The 25152-nt window shown below is 41.2% G+C and overlaps 3 protein-coding genes and 3 non-coding genes across 9 annotated transcripts; 2 read left to right on the forward strand and 4 right to left on the reverse strand.

The window, feature by feature from the left end:
* Positions 1-343: 343 nt before the first annotated feature.
* Positions 344-6092, forward strand: LOC145458272 (little elongation complex subunit 2-like). The gene has a single exon (XM_080336600.1). It carries the CDS (start codon positions 1767-1769, stop codon positions 4599-4601), a length of 2835 nt encoding a protein of 944 aa, XP_080192726.1. The 5' UTR covers positions 344-1766; the 3' UTR covers positions 4602-6092.
* Positions 6075-12098, forward strand: LOC145458273 (glutathione peroxidase 3-like). Its single transcript, XM_080336602.1, has 5 exons — positions 6075-6214; positions 8496-8645; positions 8779-8982; positions 10049-10173; positions 11912-12098. Exons 1-5 carry the CDS (start codon positions 6134-6136, stop codon positions 12024-12026), a joined length of 675 nt encoding a protein of 224 aa, XP_080192728.1. The 5' UTR covers positions 6075-6133; the 3' UTR covers positions 12027-12098.
* A 299-nt stretch (positions 12099-12397) lies between these two features.
* LOC145458274 (uncharacterized) lies at positions 12398-19992 on the reverse strand. Of its 4 annotated transcripts, none has more exons than XM_080336603.1 (4): positions 19767-19992; positions 19321-19348; positions 18776-18842; positions 12398-13976 (listed from the first exon to the last, which is right to left on the reverse strand). In XM_080336603.1, exon 4 carries the CDS (start codon positions 13956-13958, stop codon positions 13320-13322), a length of 639 nt encoding a protein of 212 aa, XP_080192729.1. In that variant the 5' UTR covers positions 13959-13976; positions 18776-18842; positions 19321-19348; positions 19767-19992; the 3' UTR covers positions 12398-13319. The 4 variants fall into 4 exon arrangements, with proteins under 4 accessions (XP_080192729.1, XP_080192731.1, XP_080192730.1 ...); XM_080336605.1 differs by having other exon boundaries at positions 18776-19041; XM_080336604.1 differs by lacking the exons at positions 19321-19348; positions 19767-19992 and having other exon boundaries at positions 18776-19292.
* LOC145459530 (small nucleolar RNA Z195/SNORD33/SNORD32 family) lies at positions 19058-19140 on the reverse strand. The gene has a single exon (XR_013921451.1). It is a non-coding gene; the product is annotated as a small nucleolar RNA Z195/SNORD33/SNORD32 family (small nucleolar RNA).
* On the reverse strand, positions 19432-19515 carry LOC145459529 (small nucleolar RNA Z195/SNORD33/SNORD32 family). The gene has a single exon (XR_013921450.1). It is a non-coding gene; the product is annotated as a small nucleolar RNA Z195/SNORD33/SNORD32 family (small nucleolar RNA).
* Positions 19993-20325: 333 nt separating the features above from the next.
* On the reverse strand, positions 20326-20410 carry LOC145459528 (small nucleolar RNA Z195/SNORD33/SNORD32 family). The gene has a single exon (XR_013921449.1). It is a non-coding gene; the product is annotated as a small nucleolar RNA Z195/SNORD33/SNORD32 family (small nucleolar RNA).
* Positions 20411-25152: the final 4742 nt, after the last annotated feature.

The raw sequence follows: 25152 nt of genomic DNA on the forward strand, positions 1-25152 counted from the left end.
TTTCGAATTTTCCCCCGAGTTCTGACCAACTTATTAAGGATCTCCAATTGTTGGTCACTGTACCTTTTGCGAAAGTATTTGAACAAGTGATTTGTGGTACAGAACATGGAATGTTAACATTCGATAGTGAGAGTGTGAACGCCCATGCCCAATCGCTTGCGCAACAATGGCCAATACGCTTGCGGTTTGCGCTGCTCGTCCTAACTATAGATTACTAACCTACGGATAGATACGCAAGTCCCGTCGTTGGAATTGCATCATAGTTGCGACATAACCGACATTGTGCACATTGATAAAATAGATGCACCCGGCATGCGCTGAACGCGAAACGAATTTTGTGCGTTGGGTCTTCGCGCTCAGTTATCATTGGTCATGTATTTTTACATTTGATGTTTTGGCTGTTTAGCAACACTAATGAGAATGAGGACAGAATGAAAGTTTTTTTTTGTCAACTCTACACTCAAGTAAAGAACATCATAACAACATAGCTCAGCAGGGACTGACATGAAAGGTCAACCAGTCAAGTTTATTATTTCCTTGGTTCGCAAACTTGATTCAATGCAGGCAACAAAAATTCAACGAATCAATGTGTACGGCGACCAGGTCGTAGTTAGGGGGTGGGGTGATCAAGTACAGCCTAATTGGATATATATAGGTTGGCCCTACCTTAATAAACTCACAGATTAGACATGATGAGAATTTAAAGCCGGTTGAGTGAGTGACATACCCTTTACAATTTATTATCTTAACACCTGTCATTATGAAGTGTGGCGCTTTAACCAGCCGTGACCACTACACCATAACCTGAGCTGTGCATATCGCAATTCGTGTTTAGAAATATTCTATTTTTGAGTTGAATAATACAATGCATCACTTGAATAATTGCAATAGAATTGTAACACAATTCTAATGCCAGAATCACCAATTGCCGAGTTCAATAGTCATTCGATTTCTAGCCTACTAATTTCTTTAAATAGCCAATATCTCACATTTTTCTCGTAAATCTCATTTTACTGGTACAGTACATTTCTTACATTGAATATACTATTCTAATCTAATAACATGACGTGTTTCACATTGATCCTTGAAATTAACATAGAGTACGGTATATTGAAATAAAGTTGCAGAATGCTCGAATTGTTTGGAAACAGATTTTCAATTGATCATATGCGTGTTTGAGTGTTTATCTAGGGTTACCATATGTGCTCCTTTAGGAGGATTTGTCTTCCTTTTTCAGGTTTTCGAAAATGTCCTCCGAGGATGCCTAAATGTCCTCTTTTTTAGAAATTTTGGTCAAATATATAGCAAAATTCGACTGAGATGATGTAAATCAGCACAGAAGTGACGCTCCGGCAGGTAATTCGGGAGCTGAGTGGAAAGATGACCTTTTTTTCTTATTTTTTTAGTCAACGACCCGACAAGGTGAAGGGAAAAACTGTATTTTGGGCCCCGAGCGAGAAAGTTGACCTTTTTTTTTAGTCAACCGACTACGAAGTGGAAAAAATTTACCATTTTTTCATTACTTTCCACCGGTATTCTAAGTTGAAAAATTTTGAAAAGTGTCCTCCTTCCCAATTCCAAAATATGGTAACCCTAGTTCATCAATTCAGGAGCGTTTATCAATTCAAGAGCGCTGTTGACGTGTACTTAAGAGTCCACCATTATAATTGTATTTTTGCATGCAGATTGCTACTCTCATATATAGCCCATTCGTTATGTATTTTCTCACTTGACACTGCGCTGAAAAGCTGCTGCCTGAGTTACTGATGATGAATCATACAAACAATAGTGAGGATGACTCATTGGACGATCTCTCCTGGAATCCCGATCTACAGAAAATATATGCCGATGAAACGTGGGCAATAGAAGCTGTACAAATAGATGAAGCCAAGGAAGATATTGCGTGGGATATAACGGCTGACGTCAATATCATGAATTACGAGGAAATGCTTCTGGAGCTTTTTCAAGATGACAAAGAACCTAAAAAGCACCGGGCTCCGAAATCCGCAGCTCCCAAGTCCAAGTTTCCGTATCCGAAGAAGTCTTCGATGTCTCGCAGTGAGATGAACAAGTACTTGAAACTGGAGAGAATATTCCGTAAGACTGTGAGCCTTTCTGAGCTTGAAAAAAAGCAATACAAGCTTTATACTGAGTTCAAGGCGTTGCAGTCTAAAGTGCTGTCAGAGCAAGAGGAGTACCAAAGGTTTCTGATGGACCTGTCATCAAATTTTATTTCGGAATATAATCACGTCGACTCCGAGGCGGACAAGTGGTTTGAAAACCGCATGACCGTTGAGACATCGCGAATTAGAAAGTATAAACAGTATTATGTTCATCAAGAAGACTTTGGGATTATGTTTGTTCCATTCAAAAATGATCCTAAACCATGCGCTATCAAACATGCATCAAAAGACTTAGGAAATAAGCGACGTTTGACTGCCGTTACTCTTAACACGCCTATTCCAAAATCTATTAAATATCCTACTCGAACACCTGGAAGATCTGTTAATCGTTGGAAAAAATGTGACATAAGCGACGATGTAAATGCCGAAAGGCTTGCGATCGCTTGGAACGCTAATATTGTGATAGGGCTCAGTTCCATGCAAACACTAGCTGACAATTTTAAACCATATCAAACGGAGTGGGAAATACCAATCTTGGTTAAGACGTACGAAGGACTCGACTTTGATGAAAAACGCAGGATTGCATTTGTTGACAAACCACTGCCTCCAAAACGTGTCGCTCCCAGAGAAAAAAATCATATTTATTTTAAAGAAGTCTTCAAACATCTCAGCAAAGTTAACAGGACGACCAGCAAAACTCCAATGCGCGAGACAAGTTCAGAAAGCGAGCCCGTTGAAAGCGAGCATTCCGATGAGAATGTGATGCAAGTAGATGGCGCCAACGATGACGGAAATAGTAATATGTGCAATATCACCGAATTCGTGCTGGAAAATTGCGATGAGAAAACTCTACGAAGAGATTTTGTTATACAATCGACTCGTCTGTCTTGCCAATCGCGGCGTTGCGATGAAATGATACCTCAAGTCGATGGAGGTAATGATGATTTGGATACCGCTACCGATGAAGGTTTAAAAGAGCCCGCTTCCAAAACGAGAAGCGCATGGCTGAAGCCCCGTAAATCTTCAAAGTCTACCAATTCGACAGAGGGCAAGGTCCAAGCACATGGCTCGAACGGCAATAAACCTTTCTCCAGTGAAAAGTTTGTCAATCGATGGACTTCGGCACGCTCCAATCCAGCTCCTTCTAATGACACCAGTCACCAGAAGCTTACGGAAAATACTACTAATAAACACGCATCCGCGGAACTCAGTTTCGGCGTGCTGCCCGACTCGGCGCTTCATCTGCCTACGAATTCATCAAAGTCGAAGCGTTCCAAAATTAATGACGAGGATCCCGATAATTCTGACGTCCAATTCACGCCACGTCGCTCCACCAGACTTAAATCTGTTCCGACAAATGCGGGAGCGGCAAGAAGTAGCGATGACGATGCTGTGCAAAAACACGAGACGCGTGTTCGAACTCGACCTTCATCACGCGTCAAGACTACAAGGAAAGCTGCCCTGCGGATTAACGACGATTCTGACTCTGATAACGAGCCCCTGATTTTATCATACAAAAAAAGAGCCAAGAATAACAAAAATGCGACGAAATCCAAGAAAAACGCGTCTGCTTCGGAGCGAAAAAAAGTTAGCGGCAATAATTCAAAACCGACTGCTGATTTTCCCGATACTGTGGTATCGGGGAGTGACGTCTTGGGTCAGATTTTGGGCGTAAACCCGACTACTGCCCCATCCTCAAAAGACATTTCGTCAGAATGGGCCGCCCAAGCTGAAAAGATGCCGAATGCCGACGTAGATAAATGTCACTCGGCAAACGACTTGAGTTTACACCAACCAGATGACAACGACAACGTCACCTACAGTTTGTGGGTATTTGGAAAGGTCAGGGTGTTGATTCGCTACACTTTGCATGGGTGTCTCATGATGCCAAAGACATCGACAGCGGAAAAGTTATACGGTATGGACATTTCGAAACCGGTCGGCGTATCGTTGAGAACGAAACTGGAATACCAATCGGACTATGCTTTTGAAATGTTAACGCAAAGCGAACTGTGTCGCGACTGGGTGACCATGCTTGTGAAGCGATGCACGAAAATCGTTCGAGCACGTTTCGACCCTTTAAAAAGAGACATGCTCGATGTTGAGTGGACCCTGAGCATGACACATCTGCAGGACAAGGCCGATAAAGCCGGATACAATTCCGCTCTCACGTCCAAGCTTTTGACGAAAATTTTTCAAATGATCGCAGGTCTCGATGAAGGGGAGTATCTATGCTCTCACCGAGAAAACGAACAAAAAATGAGCGTCCGAAAATCTATCGCCAATGTCGGCAAGAACGTCGTTTACGACTTGTACAAGGAATACTCAAACCCAGGAAGGAGCGTGGTGTACACAAACGCGCCTTGGGTTCCCGGGGATCCGCATAAACCGCGGGACAAGAAGATGGTCCCGCTTATGTTTGAGCCGCGGGAAGTGGCCCAGGCGAAAGGCGGCTCTCGTAAAACTAGGAAAAAGTAAACTGGAGTGTAGTCTTTCTGTGTCACTGTGACGAAGTGCTGGTGCTGGTGAAATTTCCTGCACTTTGAATGTGGTGCGAGTCGGACGGGCTTTTCTAGAGTACCCTCATTACTGCTAGGAATATATTGCGAATTTACCGAACGGATGCAGAGAAAAATTTTGCTGAATCCACTGTCAACAAATGCTGCAGGTTATCACCCCATCCCTTCTACTTTGAGTATAATCACACGGTGGCAAATTGCCCACTTTCCGCGCTTTTACTGGTTGTGACGTGACTTTTATTTCACGCCACTGTCAAAGTAGCCAGAATTTGTTAATAAATTCTTTCTAAATGTGTGTGCAAGATTTTTGTAATTGCGTTGTTGGTCTTGGTGCTGCTGGAACCACCTGAGTGTGAAGAAGAGAGAGAGGTATATATGATATTCTTTTTCACCTGCACCATCGAGATGCTTTGACGACGGAGTTGCGATACGGCCGTGAGGTCATCTAGTCTGCGCTCCCGTTTTTTTTTCTCCTCCATGCTATCCGTGATTGCTGAGCCCCTAGCTGAATAGCTGCGGATACCAATTTTCGAGTCTTTGGTATGACCCGGCCGGGGAGCTAACCCACGACCTACCGATCGAGAAGCCGGACGCATACCCATTACGCTATCTCGCTCGGACTCTGATGTCTCAGCGAAACCGCTGTGTAGGGCGGGACACAATGATTCGACTGCTTGAATCTTAATCGAGTATTTATTCTGTTGTTTTGAGTCGAGTTTTAAGAGACGATTTATTTGAATACTGAAATTATACTTACAATACCACTAAGAGCTAATTTATGACCGAGAATTATAGTTTCGATCTATTTTCCATCGTGGCAGGCTGTAAACCTCGATTGGTCGTATCGTAGCATATGAAACAATGCAGTACAAAGCTCCGAACGTTGGTGGAAATGACACATCTGATCAACTCGCAGCATTTTCACAGAGTGCAATGGTATGGTGGAAAAAATGCTTAAACTGCGATTATATTCTGTGTGGTATCATTGAATTACACAATTTCACTTTCCACGCCATTCACATTTATGACGTCATAATGAGCGACTCGAATGGTTGACTTGAAGCCTAATATTCGGTCAGAATGAAATCACTGTGGAACCACTGCCCTAATCGTCAGTGCGGATATGTTTTGCAATCTCAAAGGTATATATTCTGATTCGTACGCGTTTTTGCATCAATTTCGGGTTTGAGGTGATCGGCGTTTGTTGGGGTGAATGATATATTCGCTTCAGTCGTGTCTGTTTGCTATCGCCGCAAAGCGTTATTGCTCATGTCACCTGCGTCGTTCGCACGGTTATCGTGCTCGTTGCACTGTCTTTCATCGTGATGGGGCAAATTTGTTATCGGTGATTTTTTTCTATCTTCCTACTGCCGCGCTATACGTATTTTTTCTCACAATAAAGTATTGACACATCGCCACGTATAGGAAGGTGGAGATGTGTTACTGGAAACATTTTTGTGGTACTACGTTTGAGCTGGGAGGAAAGAAAATATGCTGTGGGCATTGCTTGTTGCGAGTGCCGCGTTAGTTGCTGCGGATGACGGGAGTCAATGTCTGAGTCAAGGTTTGACGGTAAGCGACGTAGCCAGCTGTGGGTTGTTTCGATTAGTGGGCGCACGGTAGCAAAGTAGCGTATTCCTTCGACTGATGCAATGAATAGAGAAAATATTCGGCCAGTCTGTCGCATGAATTTGACGAAGGGCTAACTATTAAATAGAGAGCTCTTCAAAGATGTGATATGTTGCCAAAGGGTCCTGCTGGCTGCTTGATGGGGATTTCCGTGCTGATTTGCCACGCGATCAGGAGATCTCAAAATTAACGTGCCACCCAAGGGCAGAGCTTACACCTATATTAAAAATAGTATCCCGATGCCGTCGAGACAACATACAATCTCTTTGACTTAGACTAATTCACTAGAAAGTGTGAAGATTAAACTCGTTTCATGTTCATATCGTGAGCATTGCATATAAGGTTACCATGTTTGGAAATCGGGAAAGGAAGACACTTTTACCAAATCATAAAAGTTAGTTGACGGAAAATGAAAACGGCTGATTCTGTAATACTGACTGGAAACATTGTTGCGTTGACAATGTAGAGGCAATAAAGTTCGGCACTTTGACTTTACTCCCGATCTACCCACTTCTTATGTTAATTTGGTGGTGTTGACTAAAAAAAGGTTATCACTTTGATTCGACTCCCGAATGACCCGCACGAACGTCCGTATTACTCAATTTACCATTCACGTCGTTTATGCCCATTTTCACTTGACTCCGTCCATTATCCTAGCTGTAAAAGCTGTAAAGGAGGATGGGTTGCCAAAAAGGAGGACATTTAAGGTGTCCTGGTGTCCTCGAAGGACATTTTCAATTTTCTTAAAAATGAAGATGAGTCCTTCCAAAGGAGGGCGTATTGTAACCCTATAGTACGACCAGATGTGGTCAAAGTAGTCAAGAAATCTACTCAAGTAGAAGTAGAAGTAGCAACGAATAAATCTACTCAAGTACGAGTAGAAGTACTTCTTTCATAAGCAACCTAAAACTACTTGAAGTAGAAGTAGAATTGACTGACTTTAAAAGTACTCAAGTAAGTGAGTAGTTATGAAAACGATCCTAATTCGTTCACATGGACTGTGAAAAGGAGCAAATTGAGCTATGCGATAGGTGACGAGCTTGATTCAGATTGATTCATACCAGCAGGTATCCAATTTTCGCTAGCACGAGTATTCTTCCACATCATGGGATGAATATAATGGTATTCATATGGAAATGCGATGCTAATCCTCTGTTTTCTCGAACAGCACGTTTTAGAAAATAGCATGGTGTGGCGCCATTTCCCATATTATAAGGCTCGTAGTTTAGTCGAAGAGCAATACGGAGAAGTTGTATAGGATACGGTGTAAACACTTTGCGCGATTAGTAAACGTTAATAAAAAATATGATGGACCGTGAAAATGCCATATTGTGTAGCTTTATTTCCAGAAATTAAAGTCATTACTACATTTGCTTTTATACTTCAACATGTATGTTATCCAGACAAAAGAACTGATAATAATTATAACTCAAAGTATATGATACTGGGAATTGAAAGTGAAGTATAAATACTACTTCTAAAAGCAGAACATGTATTTCATGTTTTTAGTCCAGAAAATTTCAAAGGTGGTATGCTAAAACAGCTCTAAAAGTAAATAAAAGTCAGAGTCCACTTTTCCAGATTTGGACACGCCATATGGTAATGCTAGATTACGATATGACAAGTAAATGCTAGATGGCGACGCATCAATTTCAAACGTTATATACTGTGATGAATTATTTGATATGGACGAAGGGCGACAATGTGGTGTGAACGAAACCACGCCAACCCTCTATCTAAATTATATTCACCGATACTTTTGCGAAATCATACTGGTTACCCCGTATCCAGCACTGCGCGCGAAGCGCGACGAAAATTCTGGGCTTTACTAAACTTTTATGAAAATTAAATGTTGATACTCCGGGAAAACAGCCCCGAAATTCCTCAGGGTATCTTCCTGATTGGAAGATTGAACTACTTCTTCTTGACAAACTGAAAATAGCGAAAAGTAGGTAGATCACAAAATATTACGAAGTAGAAGTAGCGAAAATCAGATCTACTTGAGTAAGTGCCAGAAGTAGAGGAAAACTACTTGAGTACTTCGAAAAAGTAGAAGTACTTCGTTTCTGACCAGTGACCACCTCTGAGTACGACAGTGCAAGCCTGTTAAAGGCATAAACAAAGTTACAATCCATAATACTGTTATTCCTATCATCGAAGTATACTGTCATGCTTGAGAGTAATTTATAAATTATTTCAGTCAAGTGCAATTATTATTCAACAGGGTACAGTTTACGGTAGCACCGAGGCGACCCTGGCAGGAACAAATGTCGATTTAACTCAGCTTTTTGGTTACGTCTCGGTTGTGATGAATCCCGGAGTTTACTCGGAATGGACCTCGCAGATGATGACGGGAATGAATACTCTTCTTGAGGTAAAGCCCTTCTACGCATTCACAGGATGACCTCATGAGGCTTTTAAGCTTTCTTTCGTTACGTTCCAAATGGGTTCGGCTACCTATATCCCAATTTCTGAATTCAGATAAGTATATGAAACCGTGTTTCTAGAAATATGAAGCTGACGGAGTAGTCGGATTGGGATTCCCATGTAATCAATTCAACTTGGAACAACCGGGCAGTCCAGGCGAAATACTGAACGCGTACAAATACCTTCGACCAGGAAATGGATGGACGCCGCATCAGAATTTTCATCTTTTCACAGTGACAGAAGTGAACGGAGATACTGCCTCTGATATTTTCAAATTTTTGAGGGTGCGTGAAATAGATTATCAACAAAATGTTGCGACGCATTCGATTTGAACGCATTTGCGGGCCAGCGGACATAACAGACAATAGCCAGGAATAGCAACTATAGGCCTACCCTATACTAGCGGTTCTTGAACTGGAGGGCGCGAAGGCATCTGAAGGGGGGGCGAAGCTGTGGTCAACTGAATATTTTTTTGCGTTCAGCGCCATTTACCGTCAATTCATAGCTTATTATGCTCTGTGCATAGTTCGAATTTCATATTTGAGAATTCTCTCATCAATAGTCATAACCTCCCAGGTCCCATATGCGATCAAGCTATCCGTTGGGATTGCTAGCATTCGCGTTGCCTTTTGTGGCGCGAATTTTTTCACTGTCGTAAAGGGGGCGTGGCTAAAAAAGTTTGAGAACATCTGGGCTATGTGCTTTGATTCTGATTCAATTTTCGCCAATTCAAAATGGCAACGACTCAGCAATGAACAATCACATGAATATTTGTTATTCTAAACTGTTCAATGCAGCAGATATTTACAATGAGAACGAGACTCCACACGTAATTTGGGCACATCATTCACAGACACTTTAGCTTGTGCAGTTTGTGCACTCATATATAGGCTAACGAAAACGATGATCCGATTTTCAAACAGTATATATTGCGATATTTCCTCGTGCAAGGTGTAAACCATATTCAAGTCCGGTCAAGAATTTTACTATTTAATCCGGAATTATTTGACTCCACTCCCATATTCAGTAGTTACTTGATCATTAGACATTATCTCATTCTCGTATGATTATGCAGATAGGGTATTGTGACCCTGATTCCATAATAATATTAATAGACCTACAATATTATCGGTACTAATCTATTGGGAGGTAGCAAGTAACTGTTTTCTTCTCAGTTTGAAGGCATTGAATGCTACATGTGCTAAAACAACTTTAAATTGGACAACCAGAGTCGGTGTAGGCTATATATGCCGCAAAAACACATAGGACAAAAATGAACTACGTCCCGTCCTTTCAATTGCCTTTGAAATCACAAATGGTGACTGATAATATACGATTCATCTTATTCAGTCGGCCTGTCCCGCATACACCGAAGAGTTAGGAAGCAAGGCATCATTTTATTGGGACACTCTGGTGGCACGCGATCTTCGTGGAACATACGAAAAATTTGTTATTGACAAAAATGGGAAACCCAGGTATGTGGTGGGTTATACAATCACATGGCTTGTGCAAGCACATGGAATATTGGAAGCTCGCAAACAATTTCATACGTGTTAATGAATTACTCGAAATCATTTCTTGTAGGCCTATATCATCTTGGAAAGTTATATACTAAATTCCGTGGAATTCATTTCGACTCACGCGTTAAACCACATCGATGTATAATATTATACATACGCTACCGTTACCGTTATACGACAATCAGGGCCGTAACTGCCGCACCCCAAACCCCCCAATTGGGGGGGCCCGAACTCGAAGGGAGCCGAAAATTATTTCGTGAATTAGCATATATTATGGAGAATTTTTTGAAAATTTATAAAACTTTTTCAAAAATTTTTCGCGCTGGGCGCGATTTCAAGTTGCCTTATATCTTGATTATTGGGTACTCTTTCCTCAAGAAAAAATACGCAGGATTTATAGAAGTGGACATATCGGCGGTGCCCATTACCGCGCCACGACGCACCGAGACATATAAAGTTCTAGGCCATGTAACATGCGACTCCAAGAAATGTGCCAAAACGAACGGTAGTGAAATAACCTTGGCCGAAAAGGACTATGCCCTTAAGCTGACCGAACACTTCGTTATATATAAAAAATACACATAGGTTTAATTGTCCATAGGTGCCTAAATGACTGGCGCCAAATGTTCCTGTCTTGGCAATCTGAACCTCAAACGAAAAATACCATCCCGCATAGGGAAAAATTATATGGCAGTGAAGAAATACCAATTTGAAATCGTGTGATCTTTTAGTTCAGTACGTTTGGGCGATTCTATATTTTTTGATATATAACAGACAGGAGGTCACGTAATAGCATTATCATGTAACGAAGTCATACCAACGGGTCCGCCCGCCCGAAGTTGTTTAATTATTATTTACTGGCTCTACAGTTTCAAATACAACTCACTCAGCTCTACCGGTAAATCTGAGTAGAGAGGACAAGAAATTGATAGCAATATATATATGCAATTCCCGATCTTGTTGACCGATTTTATCATGAATTATCGAATATTTTTGCGCATCGCGCTGGCTCACTAAACAGTACAACTATAATTTCGTGGCATAAGCGAACAACGTGATGAGGGACGGTTTATCACCCTATAGGAGCCCAAGACTCAAGTTTTGTTGGGGGGGGGGGCCTGACGAAGTGCTGTTTCGTTCCTGTGCCAACGGTTATACACCCGGAGATGTTTCATTATTATTGAGGGGTCCTACTTTTTCAAACACATCTCACTCAGCTCTACCGGTAAATCAGATTACGTGAGCAGAGAGAGGATCGAAATTGATAGCAATATATATACAATTCCCGATCATATTGACCGATTCAGTAATCAGTTAATAGAAATTAATAGACGAGAAAAGCAGATCCACTGACTAAACGGACATCCAAAGTAGATGATAAGTAGCGGTAAACAGGGTTTAGCTTGAGGGGGGTATGGGAGGCGAAGCCCCCCAGAAGTCCGGTGTATCACCCTATCGGGGGCCCAAGACCAACGTTTTTTTTTTTTTGGGGGGGGGGGGGGGGTGACGAAATGCTGTTACGGCCCTGACGACAATTAGGGTCATGCGAAGGTGCAATTGTGCATAAGGCCTCCGAAATAATGGATGCGATACCCTAGCGATAATGAATCTGGTGTGCTTACTGCCTAGCACTGACTGTGAGTGGTCCATCTCAATTGACAGCGCAATGTACATGGCATATATTTTCATTTAGATACCGATTTGCTCCGAATGTGGCCATGACGGAGATTTATCCTTACATTGATGAATTGCTGGCGGAGACACCGATCCAGCCTACTCAATTTCCGGGAGTCGAGGCGGGAAATTAGTGATTGAATGCGTTAATGCTGTCGATAATAGATATCCCGATGTCGAGCTCTAAGCGGAGTTTTCAAACTTGACTTAGTGTCGTAATTTGCATACTTACAGACTTGAGTTACAGTATAACAACCGCTGTCGTTCAACATTATGAAAGCATGTTATCTGTGACATTGTGGAGAGCTCTTACGTTTACGCGTGTGACTATTACCCTGTCGTGAGATCGAAGGTTTCGGGCAACATACGAATGCACGTCAAAATTCGAATAAGAAATGTTGTTTTGTCAAGGCAATCATCGAGGAGGTATCAACACAGAATACACGGGAATGATCGGTGTTTTGACAACGTTGTGCTACTATCTACACCCAGATTCAGTCCGATGTTGATTAGTGCAGCAAGATTTATTAGCGACAGTCACAGCTCCACATGATGAGCATCAATTCTAACGATATACCAATCTATATAACGTTATATATATTAAGAACTAACACCATCAGACACTAACAATTGACAGTCAGATGCAAGTTGGATTGAATTACGATCTGAAGGGCTTCCTGTCACAACCCTTAGCACGTCATCGCAACATGAGCCTGAGCCCCATAGGATTGGGTTAATCAATAACCATTTAGTCATGATCCACATTGCTCTGTTACAGTGTAGTGAACCGGTGATGGTCCATAAAGTTACCCATTCAAGGCGGCCAGACAAAGGTTCATGGACTATTTGGCTCTGTACATTAGGGCTCTTCAAAAATGACTTTTTTTCTCAAATCGTACTGGCTACTTGATGAAATTGTTAGGTTACCTAATTTAAGCCTACAAACAAAATTTGGTTCAATTCCAGCCAGTAACCGCTTTGCTACAGGAGAAGTAAGTTTCTATAATAAATAAACAAAGAATCGGTCACCGTAAATACTATTTTATTCAAATCCAAATTGTTCGACGGCAATAACTCCGCTTCTACTGGTTGGAATTGAACCAAATTTGGTGAGCATCGTTTCTATAGATAGCCTAACACTTTCATGGGGTGAACAGAAAATTTTCAAATTTTTTATTATTTATTTTTAGATAATAAATAGAAACTTTCTTCTCCTGTAGCAAAGCGGTTACTAGCTGGAATTGAACCAAATTTTGTGTGTAGGCTTAAATTAGGTAACCTAACCATTTTATCAAGTAGCCAGTACGATTTGAGGAAAAAAACATTTTTGAAGAGCCCTACTGTACATAGTCACAGAATTAGTTTACACCAAATAGATTTCGCTTCGATTAGTACGCTGGTTGATTTTTCCCGCACGAACATTATTATCAACTCTTCGCAGCGTGCTGCAGCCTGCTACGTATCTCCATAGTATCGTAGAACGGAACGGGCGGCTGTCCGCGAACGAAATGAACCAGCTTGGCGTTTTTCGTAGCCAGCAATACGTCCGCAAGACCCGGGTTTTGCTCATACTTTGCCGCTTGCGCCGCTGCCATAACCCTCTCAGAATGTCGATTTTGGAAAAAACCATCGTCGAGCTGCAACGACTTTGGCCGATACGAGATTCCCTTGTATTTGCCAGTCTTTCCACCTAACGATTTTGCGACTGCAGGTTCAACGGATAAGTTTCTCGGCAAATCCTTGATCCATCGCGGTTCTTGTTCGCCGGGTTCGTACGAAAGCGAAAATCTCCGGTAGAACTCGGGACAGTTCTTTTTGTATTTATTAGCGTGATAATAATGCTCGACGCTAGCCCATTTCAGGCCGTCGATGCGGAACTCGCACGGGTAGAAATTGGAAAGCTTTTTACGCCAGTCTTTTATCTTCCCGAGGTCGGAATATTGACGCGCTAGCTCATCGGGAAGACGCTCCCCCTGGCCCTTGCCAGGCAATACGTCGCGAGACTTGGAGTAGAATTGAAACACGACACGTTCATCGAAAATACCGTCATCGTGCTTTTTCGCCATCGTCAAAATATCGGCTACCTGTTAATACAGAACTGCTGTTCTTATGTTCGACAAGACACCAGTCTTGATGGCACACGTCGTTGTCAACGTGCACTAGGCAAGAAGTAACTATAAGCAAAATGCGGGCCACACCTCTGCAAACTAAACCCAGACGGTGAGAATAGCATTACGTACGGGACGACTGTTAAATGGCGATCGCCGTGATTACAAGTGAATGGCGCAATTGTCGCGCAACACACACACATTCGACAATCGCACTGCAGAAATAGTGAGCGTGAGGTTCACGTACGTCGTACACAAACGAACTTTTCTCATATATTACAAATTATATCCTTGGTTGAAATTTATTGCATTTCAACTGCGGGCCGCTCTATGCATGGCGCTGTACGAGCATGCAGCTTGACAATCTCAAAGATTTTACTTGCTTTGTTACAAAAGTTTGCTTGGAATATCCAGCTTTCTGTTTGTGAATATTTAGTGACTCTCTGATGTGAGCTTGTCCGCAATCACACATTAAGAGCGAAATGTAGTCAGTTAATGATGCTCATTCAACAAATCAGTGAGACTGATATCGTTGTATGATGTAAAAAATCTGGCAGGCGTACGGGGTCAATCTCAACTTCATATGTTTAGTGTACTGTATCATAAAAAACCAAATCCGTGCGATTGAGGTGTTGGCTACTGCTGTATAACTTAATAATAGGGTAATATCGGTAGCAAGTATAGAAACCCGTTATACGCTCAGTTCATTATCAACGTAGCAATACTCAGACGCCGAATACATTGTCCGGTCTGGCCTAGACCGTGAAGGCGTAAGCTTATGTTCCCTCACAAGCAGACTTGTACAAACTAAACATTTAGTTAGTTGACGGTCAACTAACTAACAGTTTTTTGAGTAGTTCTAGTTCTAGTTGTAGTTGCGGATTTTGAAAATTGCGTAGTTCTAGTTCTAGTTGTAGTTGCGGATTTTGAAAATTCCGTAGTTCTAGTTCTAGTTGCAGATTTTGAAAATTCAGTAGTTCTAGATTTAGTTGCGCATTTCAAAAAAATATTAGTTGCCGAACAACTAGAAAACAGTCGTGTGTCCTGCCCTGCGCGATGAGAACTCTCCTCGCGTGACATGTGAGGTTACTTAGGGTACCTAATGTGATCATGACAAAGGATCAAATGCTCATTGTTGGATCATAGTTAATACATTGATTATGCCTTTATGCCGAGTTCACTGATAACTCGGCAAATTTACAACAATCGACAGTGCGCAGCGCACGCGATCTTGAGGTTGTTTACTAATTGGAATGCGAACTAATGATCTCCTGCTGTGAGCTGGCGAGTATTATCTTGGAACTAAGCTGTCGCGTCTGTTAAACTTATGATGATGATGCCGACCACGCCTGCCCAGGCACAAAGAGAAGACGATCTGGATTCGCCCAAGGTATCTTTACAAAGGAAATTGCCTGGGTCGTCTCTAGGGCTGGGCAAAATCGAGTACCTGAGTGATTCGATTCTGAATCACGTAAAATGCTTCGAGTCGAGTCGAGTAATCGAGTATCACTCATTATGACGACATAGCAGAATATTATTTGTCAAAGTTCAAATATGTACCTTTTAAGCGACCACAAAGAATATAATGCCCGTTATCCATCATATTAAGGATACTTTGTTATTTTTTCGGCCATACCGATTTCATTGCGCTTGGTGACAATATTGTGGGCTGATCATGACTTCAGAAATGTGCTATTTCCAGTAACGTTCGTAGCTTTGTACTTCATGTTTCGCATGCTACGATACGGCTAATCAAGGTTTCAAGTCTTCAACAGTGAAATTAGCATAAACTCGCTGATCGTTGATAAACTCCTTGTTGATAAATCAACTTTCAGTGGTGACGAGAGTATAATTACAGTACTCGAAAAAATCGTCTTTTACTACTCGACTCGAATCATTAAAATTAATACTCGATTCAGATTCGAGTACTCGAATCATTGTGCCCAGCCCTAGTCGTCTCCTCCTGGCTCTCCAGCGCACAAGAAACCGAGACTCTCACTCTTCAACTTTCTACTTCCAAGTCAGTGTCGTCCGCTTGAAGTTAAATCCGGCCCGTCTGAGGTGAAAAGTATGCCACAGAACAGCGACTACCCCTGGGTCAGAATGTGCTAAACTGTTGGCGGAATATGACCGACTTGCCAGAATTACGGAACTTGGCTAACGATTTTCTTGGAATGACTGAGACATCTGCGCCCAGTGAAAGGGCTTTGTCGCATGCTGGGATTTTGTATTCCCAAAGAGGGCAAAATTCAACGAAAAAAGATTTTCGCGACTCATGTTGATTCGTTGCAATCAGCAACCGCTGCAGAAAATGGTTTAGTTTATCCTGTACTGATTACAGAATAGTTCTGTCTGCCTGATTTTTCAGTAATTTCGTTGTACCGACGTTCATGTGGCAGGCTGGAACGCCGAATTCTAATAAAAAAATGAATGAGTTGATTGAGAATTAAATTTAGTTAGTTAGTTGCCGATATTTAAATTTCGTTAGTTCTAGTTCTAGTTGCGAGTTTTGAAAATTGAGTAGTTCTAGTTATAGTTCTAGTTGCGGAATTTGAAAATTGGGTAGTTCTAGTTATAGTTGCGAGTCTTAAAAATTGAGTAGTTCTAGTTCTAGTTGCGCTTTTTGAAAATTCAGTAGTTTGTACAAGTCTGCTCACAAGTCTTCGTCGAAATTGTTGACAAAGCGACGGAAGGTAATTATTGCTTCATTCGATTGTACAATTGATATATTTAGCGACGTTTAAAATGTTAATATGTACTTCAGCATTGTGCGGCCCGAGTCGTCGCTAGGTATCGTGTACATCAGTGGTTCCCAACCTTTTTCGACTCATCGCCCCCTTTTCAAGCTGAGCGCCGATCATCGCCCCCCAGATTTTGTGAACCGAAAAATCGGTATACAATCTGTAATCATCGGCGGGTTGACTAAAAAAAGGTCAACTTTCAGGCCCGTTGTCGAATTTTACACTTTTGCAACCAAATTTCCGTGGGTTGACTAAAAAAGGTAATTTCTCCGAATTGACTCCAATATAGCCGTTTTAACACGTCATCGCCCCTGGGGGGGGGGGGGGCGATATCGTCCACGTTGGGAACCACTGGTGTACATTGATGTGTGGGTTATCACTCCACAAGAATATGGGATTGGAATTAGCAACGACGTCATGAAGTTCACATCATTCCTAAATCGGGGACAGGTGTCGAGGAAGCTGGAATGCCCGAATTGAGTTGTGTACAGTACCGGACAACACTACAAGACAAGTTTGTAGAATAAGTTCCCTATTTTTTCAGAACCTCGCTATACCGGAAAAGGTGTCGGTATTGCTTTGTATGTATACTGATTCAGTTCCGGCTCAACATCACTGCTTTACTCAAATCAAGTAGACAGGGGTGGATAAGCAGTCATCGTCGGCACCCAAGTAGAAGTACAAGGCCGTAAATTCTACGAAAGTAGAAGTAGCGATTTACAACTAAAAAGTATTAGTGGCTTAGCAAAAAACTGAAACAGCGTAAATTGTAACTAGTTCCGGTAGTGCCTCTGGGCAAGTTCAACTTCGAGTACTTCATTACTGAATAGAACGACCACCTTGCCTGTAAACACAATCTGCATGGGCCATACACTAACCCTGTCCAGTATACACTCCTTTACACACATTTTTATATTTTCGATCAACTTTATATTGCGATAAAGGTTTCCTATTGAAAAGATACAACGATAATACCAACACTAACGTGGTTCATGCAGCGAGATTACGACTATATTTGCACCGTATCACTCACGCATATTTTTCACAAACCGCACCACATGACAAGTTATTCCTTCAGTAGGTACAGTAGCAGGCAAGTCGCGAGTGTGCTTTATGACGCAAAAACATTTCCAGATGAAATTCGTTTCCATCAGCCCAGCACCTGACCCAGACACTGTGGGTTCATAGATTCTCATGTAATCAATTCTATTAGTTTGTATCTCATTAAAAGTATATCGCACTGTGCTGAATGAAATGCTATGGCCATGCTAGACTTGTACCAATGTGACTTTTAGGTTGTAAGAGCCGCAATGTAACTCGCTCGCCACTCGGATCAGTATATGGAACATATTTTGCGATGACAATTTCCCACTTCAATACCATAAAAACAGGCAGATTCTTTTCATCATACCAGTCCATCTACGTGTGATTAATTTGCATCGTTTTCGAAGTGAAATTGCCAGATCAACCAGGATATAGCAGACTCGATATCACCCTAAAAGTCATAGTTTTCAAACATACCTGTTTATCAAGCCAGTCATTAGCACGACTTACATGTACAGTACACAGACATGAGAAATTTGAAAGTCGCCACGAAGACGGAGAAATTCTAGTTCATTGTTTTATAGTATCCTAAATTTCCACTAATGAACTGCTTGGACCCATTCCACTTATGTTCATCGAGAAATTCCCTACACAGTACAGACTCAAATCAATCAAGCCAAGTGTTTTGTCTTGCACCTAATAGAGCAAATAACATGTTGCAGTATTCCGGAGTATCAATGCAGTTCATGCGTGCCTTGACATTTCATCATAATTTCAGCATAAAGTAGCAGCATCATTTAAAATTACTGTCCAATCAAATTAAGAAAGATTTTTCTCCAGACATTGTACAGATTCACAGTTACAGTGGTGGCGGTGCATTGCATCACATAGAAGTTGTTTTACACAGCAATCATCACTTACGTGTGAGGTGCTGCCGACACAAATAACGCGCGACTACATCATTTTATATTCGATCAGAATTGTCCTTACCTAAGTTCAAAGAGAATCATAGCAGAATACTTTGTTCTGAAGTACTTCACCACGATAAAAGATGTCACTGTAAATAAATTCATAAATTAATTGGTAAACCATATAGTAATATGACCATAGTCCCGAGACCCTGACTAAAACTGGTGGTAAAAAGTCAAGGACCAAGCAGCTCAGTCACGGCTGACGTATCAATTTGTGCAACAATCCATTCTTCAAATCACAGCCCAAATCAGCACACAGATATCAAAAGTTGCAGTGGCGTCTCCCTAAATAATAACCGTCAATGCCTCAGATGGTAGTGCATAATAAATATCATTCCATCACAGTCAAATATTTTCTGTGGTTGGCAAATCATCACTGGCATCAAAAGTGGACTATGTTCATGGCGAATCATCTGTACCAAATTTCATCCTTAGAATGCAACTTGAATGAAATTTGGTCAGAAATTTTATTTGCAATCATTCATGATTTGTGACCCCATCTCAGGCTGAGCTGCAGGCTTATAGACCTGAAATTATCCAAGTATAATACTCAAGTTTTCTTACCATATTTGCCTGAAATCTTGAGGAATGCCTAAAAATAAAAACAATATTGAAGAACATACATACTGTCCATGTTCACTTTCCAGGGTACAAAAGTCCTATAAAGTATAATCCCATGCCTCAGATGGTAGTGCATAATATATATCATTCCATTACGGTCAAATACTATTCTGTGGATGCCAAATCATCACTGGCATGGAATGGGATAGGCTACAAAAGAATGAAGGTATCACAAAATTGCAGGACATAATGAACAATTTATCCGCACAGAATTTAATCATCATGTTCAAGCAGGGATTGCATAGAGCTGAATAAAATTCTGGCAACAATTAGTCCAACCTTGCAATGAACCAGCAACAAACATATATTCTTAGAATCAATCTTTCAAATCATATCTTAACATGTCTAAGCAGGATAGGTCAGACCAAAATTACAAAGATGTGCAGTACCTTCGAAGCGATTGTTTCAGCAGCTTCGTAGATCGAATCTGCAATGATATATATAGTTGAAATATAATTGAATCAACTTCGATTCCTAGCGGCCTAAAAGCAATCACAAGATACACCAATGCCTCAGATGGTAGTGCATAACATATATCATTCCATCACAGTCAAATACCATTCTGTGGATGCCAAATCATCATAGGCATGGCGTACAATGATTAGTGGCAGTGGGTAATTTCATATGAAATGGCCAATTTTTCAAATTAAGAAAATATAGGAGATACGATGAGATCAGAACTATGGCATCAAACTTACCAAGAATCCCGTACTAGCTGATAGAAAATTTCTCCAATTACGAAGGAACAGATGTACTTAACTATTATGCTACAAATGAGTATAGCAACAAGCCAACAGCCTGTTTGATTTCATTACCTGGTACTCCAAGTGTTCCAGCGTCTTTCCAGCACGGTAGCACTGACGTCTGCAAGTAAAGATTACTAATTGTTCAATATCCGCCGATACACTTATACTGGCAAATCAGACTATATAATCGTCACTATTCACAAATGCCTCAGATGGTAGTGCATTAGTTGATATCATTCCATCACAGTCAATTTAGATTCTGTGGACAGCAAATCATCACTGGCATTTATGTGTAACGATGCTGTGCTGTCAGTAGCAACCTTTCAGCATCCTAAACATAGTACAACTGAAGCCCGAATATCTGCCTTGCCTATTAGGCGGACGCGAGTTCAAACGAAATGCTATATAGCGTATAGAGTTATATTTTACAAGAAATCGTAAATAAATAATTTCGGCTATGCAGTCTAACGTACTAGTGAAGAAAGGACACAAATGATTGGATCAAAATTACCATATCCATGCATCACATACCTTCTACCGTTTACGATGCTCACATCGGTTCACAGCACACCACACAGCCCAGGAACTCATGGCTGAACTCCAACCATCGACCTTCGACATTCGTTGAGAAAGAATTATCACGTGCGATGTCACGTGTCTACTGCCAATCCATGCTGCACCTGGCAAACCATGTGCTCCATAACCACTGCCAATGATGAGCATTCCAGATTCCGATTACGACTGGATTTTGATTTTCAAGTTCAAATTCGAGTTTATTTATAAAATTTCATCATTTCAAAAATCACAAGACTGCGATACAATGAAAGATAGGAAGGTGACGGAACGACTTGGAGTAGTCTAAAGTCTTTGAGATAAGACACTCACCTGGGCCTAGGCGATGTAAATAATATAGGAGGCATGCAACGTAGCTACCAGAGATCAGAGATGAGAGGATTTGAAATTCCCATGTCATAATCTAATCCAAATCTGAAGTTTCAAATCCTAATCCTAAACCTAATCCAAAAATTTGGTATATTCAAATCCTAGTCCTGATCCTAATCCGATTCAACCAATCAGGTTTATTAATATTTTCATCGTTTCAAAACATCACAAGACTGCGATACAATGAAAAGATGGGAAGGTGTCGACACAACTTGGAGTAACAATTAAAATCAGACGCCCACCTTAGCCAAGAAGGCGAAGTAAATACGAGGCATGCACACTGAATGAAAAGTAATGCAGAGAATATAAGACGCAAAGCGACAAAATGAGGTGGCATGTGGCGGAGGGCGAGGTCGATGTTAGGTCGTGGTCCGGTAATCCTGAAGACTGGCTAGTTTGATTTAGAAGAAATTGCTTGTATTTCGACTTGAATGCGGACATGCTCGACGACTGTCGGATCGCCGGCGATGATGCTGCTCCACAATTGGGGTCCGGCATATACTTGACTTTGAATTCCACTTAGAAAGCTATATATACTTATAGCCGACATTTTATTCCTATATAATTATGTGAAAAGAAATAAAACGCTCAATGGGTGTAAAAGTACAGGAAGTAATAACTTTGTAAAATCGTTATAGGACAAAAACTTTGTCACCATTAGCCAATCGATAAATCCAATCATAAAAAATGAATCAGACACCCACCTTGGCCTAGGCGATGTAAAGAGGAGGCATGCACACTGAATAAAAGTAAAGAAGATAGTATAGAAAAAAGCGACAAGAAATAGGTCGGCATGTCATGGAAAGCGATCGAGATCGATAGGTCAGTCGTGGCCCGGTAATCTTGAGGATGGACTGTATTTATTTAGTAGTAATTGCTTGTATTTCGACTTGAATGTGGACATTCTCGTTGACTGTTGGATGGCCGGCGGGATACTGTTCCACATATCAGGTCCGGTATATTTGACAGATCTTTTCGGTCGATCACGTGATATTTGGACGACGTGGACGCGCGTGAGAGAGAGAGAGAGATATGATATTCTTTCTCGCCTGCACCATCGAGATGCTTTGGCGACGGAGTTGCGATACGCCCCATGAGGTCATCTAGTCTGCGCCCCCGTTTTTTTTTCTCCCCATGCTATCCGCGATTGCAGAGCGCCTAGCAGGATAGCTGCGGATACCATTTTTCGAGTCTTTGGTATGACCCGGCCGGGGACCGAACCCACGACCTACCGCTCGAGAAGCCGGACGCATAACCATTACACTATCTCGCTCGTGTGTTGTACTTGTGCGCTTGTAATTTCACTTGGAAAGCCGACGTATTGTGCCTATTATTCTGTGAAAAGAAATATACGTCTCAATGGGTGACGAAGTATATTAACTAACTTTGGTAGGACGTAAAACTTTGTCGCCGTTCGCCACAGGACATCAATCTCCCCGAAAATCAGTAAATCCAATCCTAATCCTAATCCAAATCCATCAAAATATTCACAAATCCGGTTTTCTCAAATCATCATCATTGGTTCATCCTAATCCTAATACATGCTCATCTCCGGTAGCTACGTTTGTACACTCAATGAAAGTAAAAGAAGATAATATATAATGATAAGCCACAAAATCAGTCGGCGCCAGGTCGTGGGTCGGTAAATGTTGAGGGCTGACTAGTATTCATTCAGGTTCGGATTTCGGATTCCTGGGTTCGTTGAATTCGTGCGGATTTCTTACATCAGGCCCGTAAAGCAATTCTGAGTAAATGGAAAGTAGCTTAGGCAAGTATTATCCAGCCCGTTTTGGACAAAACTTGAAATGTCATCAAAAATAATAAAAATTAAATATAATCGTCAAGACTATATTTTCATCTATGAATAAGACACACACAATGCACAATGCGATAAGACACAATGCCCCAGCAAACACAAAACCGTAAAAGGATAATCCGGGATCATCTCGATTAGGTTCTGATTTTCTAAGTGTCGGGGGAATGTCTAAAATACGTAGTAGGGTTGTCTTGTGGTTATATTCAATCAGAATAAATTCCAACTCGGTGCTGTTCCATGGCATGCGTTAGACTTCATTATATCGCGTTGTTAACCTAATAATGCGAATTTTCTATCGCTTGCGGGTATGTCTAAAAGACGTAGAAAGGATAATATTTGTGTTACATTCAATAACGATAAATCACTATCCGGTTTTGTTCGATCTCAAGCGGTAGCTTCGTTATATCCATTAGAAAACAATGTTCTACCTTCGTTTTATTGCGTGAGGATGTCACCGGTGTTGAATATTCGTGTTGTTGCTCTAAGGCCGAACAGTTTCGTTTTCTTCTGATATATATGATCTTCATTAGATATATATTCGCTCTTTCGGTAATCTCGTATGTTCAACGAGTATGGATAATAGTTTTATTCAGAGAATAACTAAATAAGTGAGATGTTGTACGTTTAGGCATATGATTATCGATGCGTGACCTCTAGAATATATCGGCGATTCAAATTTACGTCATCGCGCGTGACAAAGATTTGACTCGCAACAGGTAGCAGCCAGGCATAGTTCGCTCTTTCTGTATGGTAAATGCCGTAAATATATAGGAATTGTGACTGAATGAGGTAGCGGGTAAAAGGTATATATGCAGTAGCATATAGCTTATGGGGTATTTCGAATTGCCTGTAGTATATGACGCCCAGAGCTGTTTGACTTTCTTCAAACCAGGCGTAGACATAACTGTAGAAAAGTCTCAACGTTTCCAGGTTAGAATTATAGAGCTAAACCGTTTTTTCCGAATTAGATTACAATTATATTACTGGCATTTCGCTCTAATTTAGTGAAATTAGACCACTAGAATTATCTAGTTGTCCAAGTCGCTTCAAACATCTGAATTACCGGTAGGCCTACCTTCTATACCTATATCATAATATTTATGCTTGAATTTTCTACGCCTATAAGTCATATAGATACATACCTGTAGAACACTGATTCGTAGGTTACCTGCCTTGGTACTGGCATCCTGATTTTAGAAAAGTTGGTGCAAGAATGGACATTTTCAACTTGATGTTGATTAATGGAGCAAAATTTGATATTTGAATGCAATTATACCTCGAATCCAGTGACAAGATTATTAATCGTTGAAACCAAACGCAGCTTGTTTATGTTGGCCCAGAGAATTTTGCTAGCCAGTCCATATTGATAGAATATGGTCACAGTAAGATAATATTTTGGGCTATTTTACATGAACTTTACAACATTTGATTTGATATGTCCGGTAAAACATTTGTTATTCTGCTTTCGAATAAGACCTAAATTGCTGGTTTCAATGTTAACTGTGTTTGTCAAAGGCTGTAAAGGTAATTTCTTTTCCATGTTAGATGTTTGTTTGTTTGTGGTGTTCATGGTGGTGGTTCGACACTGGTCATTTTACACCAGGCCGGTTCTTCTTCTTATTATTCCGTATCTGCCCGATTACCAGTGAACTCGGCACTTGGTGAATTCGGCCGTGGTAGATCTCGTAGCGGTACCGGTCACCATCAGGGGCGTAGCCAGCCGTGATAAAAAGGGGGTAGAACTGAATAAAGGGGGCAGAATGAGCCTCTATGCGTCATACCTTTAGCGATAGCGACTTCTGTATCCCGTACGCTTTAGAGAGCGCAACTAATTGGTGGATCTAATTACTGAAAGCGAGTGCGCAATCAACAACTTGCACGGGATCATATTACGATGCGCACGCGCTCAGCCTGTTACAGTGCAGGTGATCTTATTTGCATTCAAATAAGTAATCGACCTTGAAACAATACAAGAACAACATTTCACACGAACAATCTATACAGCGCAGAATCTGTTATATCTTCATGAATTTTGACATGATTCAATTCGCGTGTAAGAGTAACGTCTGCTCGGCGTTTCAATTCCATTCATTTCGAACATGGCGCATATACTAATTGTATCGGCGCGTGAATAATGACTTATTCGCAAAGTGAGGTAATCGCAAACAAGTTTCGGCGCGGCTATTGAAGGCTGAATGCGTCCCGGTGGGATACCGATCACGAAAGGCATAATCTAGTATGACGTATAGATGGTCATCGAGGTCAAGACAA

The sequence above is a fragment of the Botryllus schlosseri genome, chromosome 16 (assembly GCF_051294905.1).
Source record: "Botryllus schlosseri isolate E-star chromosome 16, Bs_hap1, whole genome shotgun sequence".
NCBI lineage: Eukaryota > Metazoa > Chordata > Ascidiacea > Stolidobranchia > Styelidae > Botryllus > Botryllus schlosseri.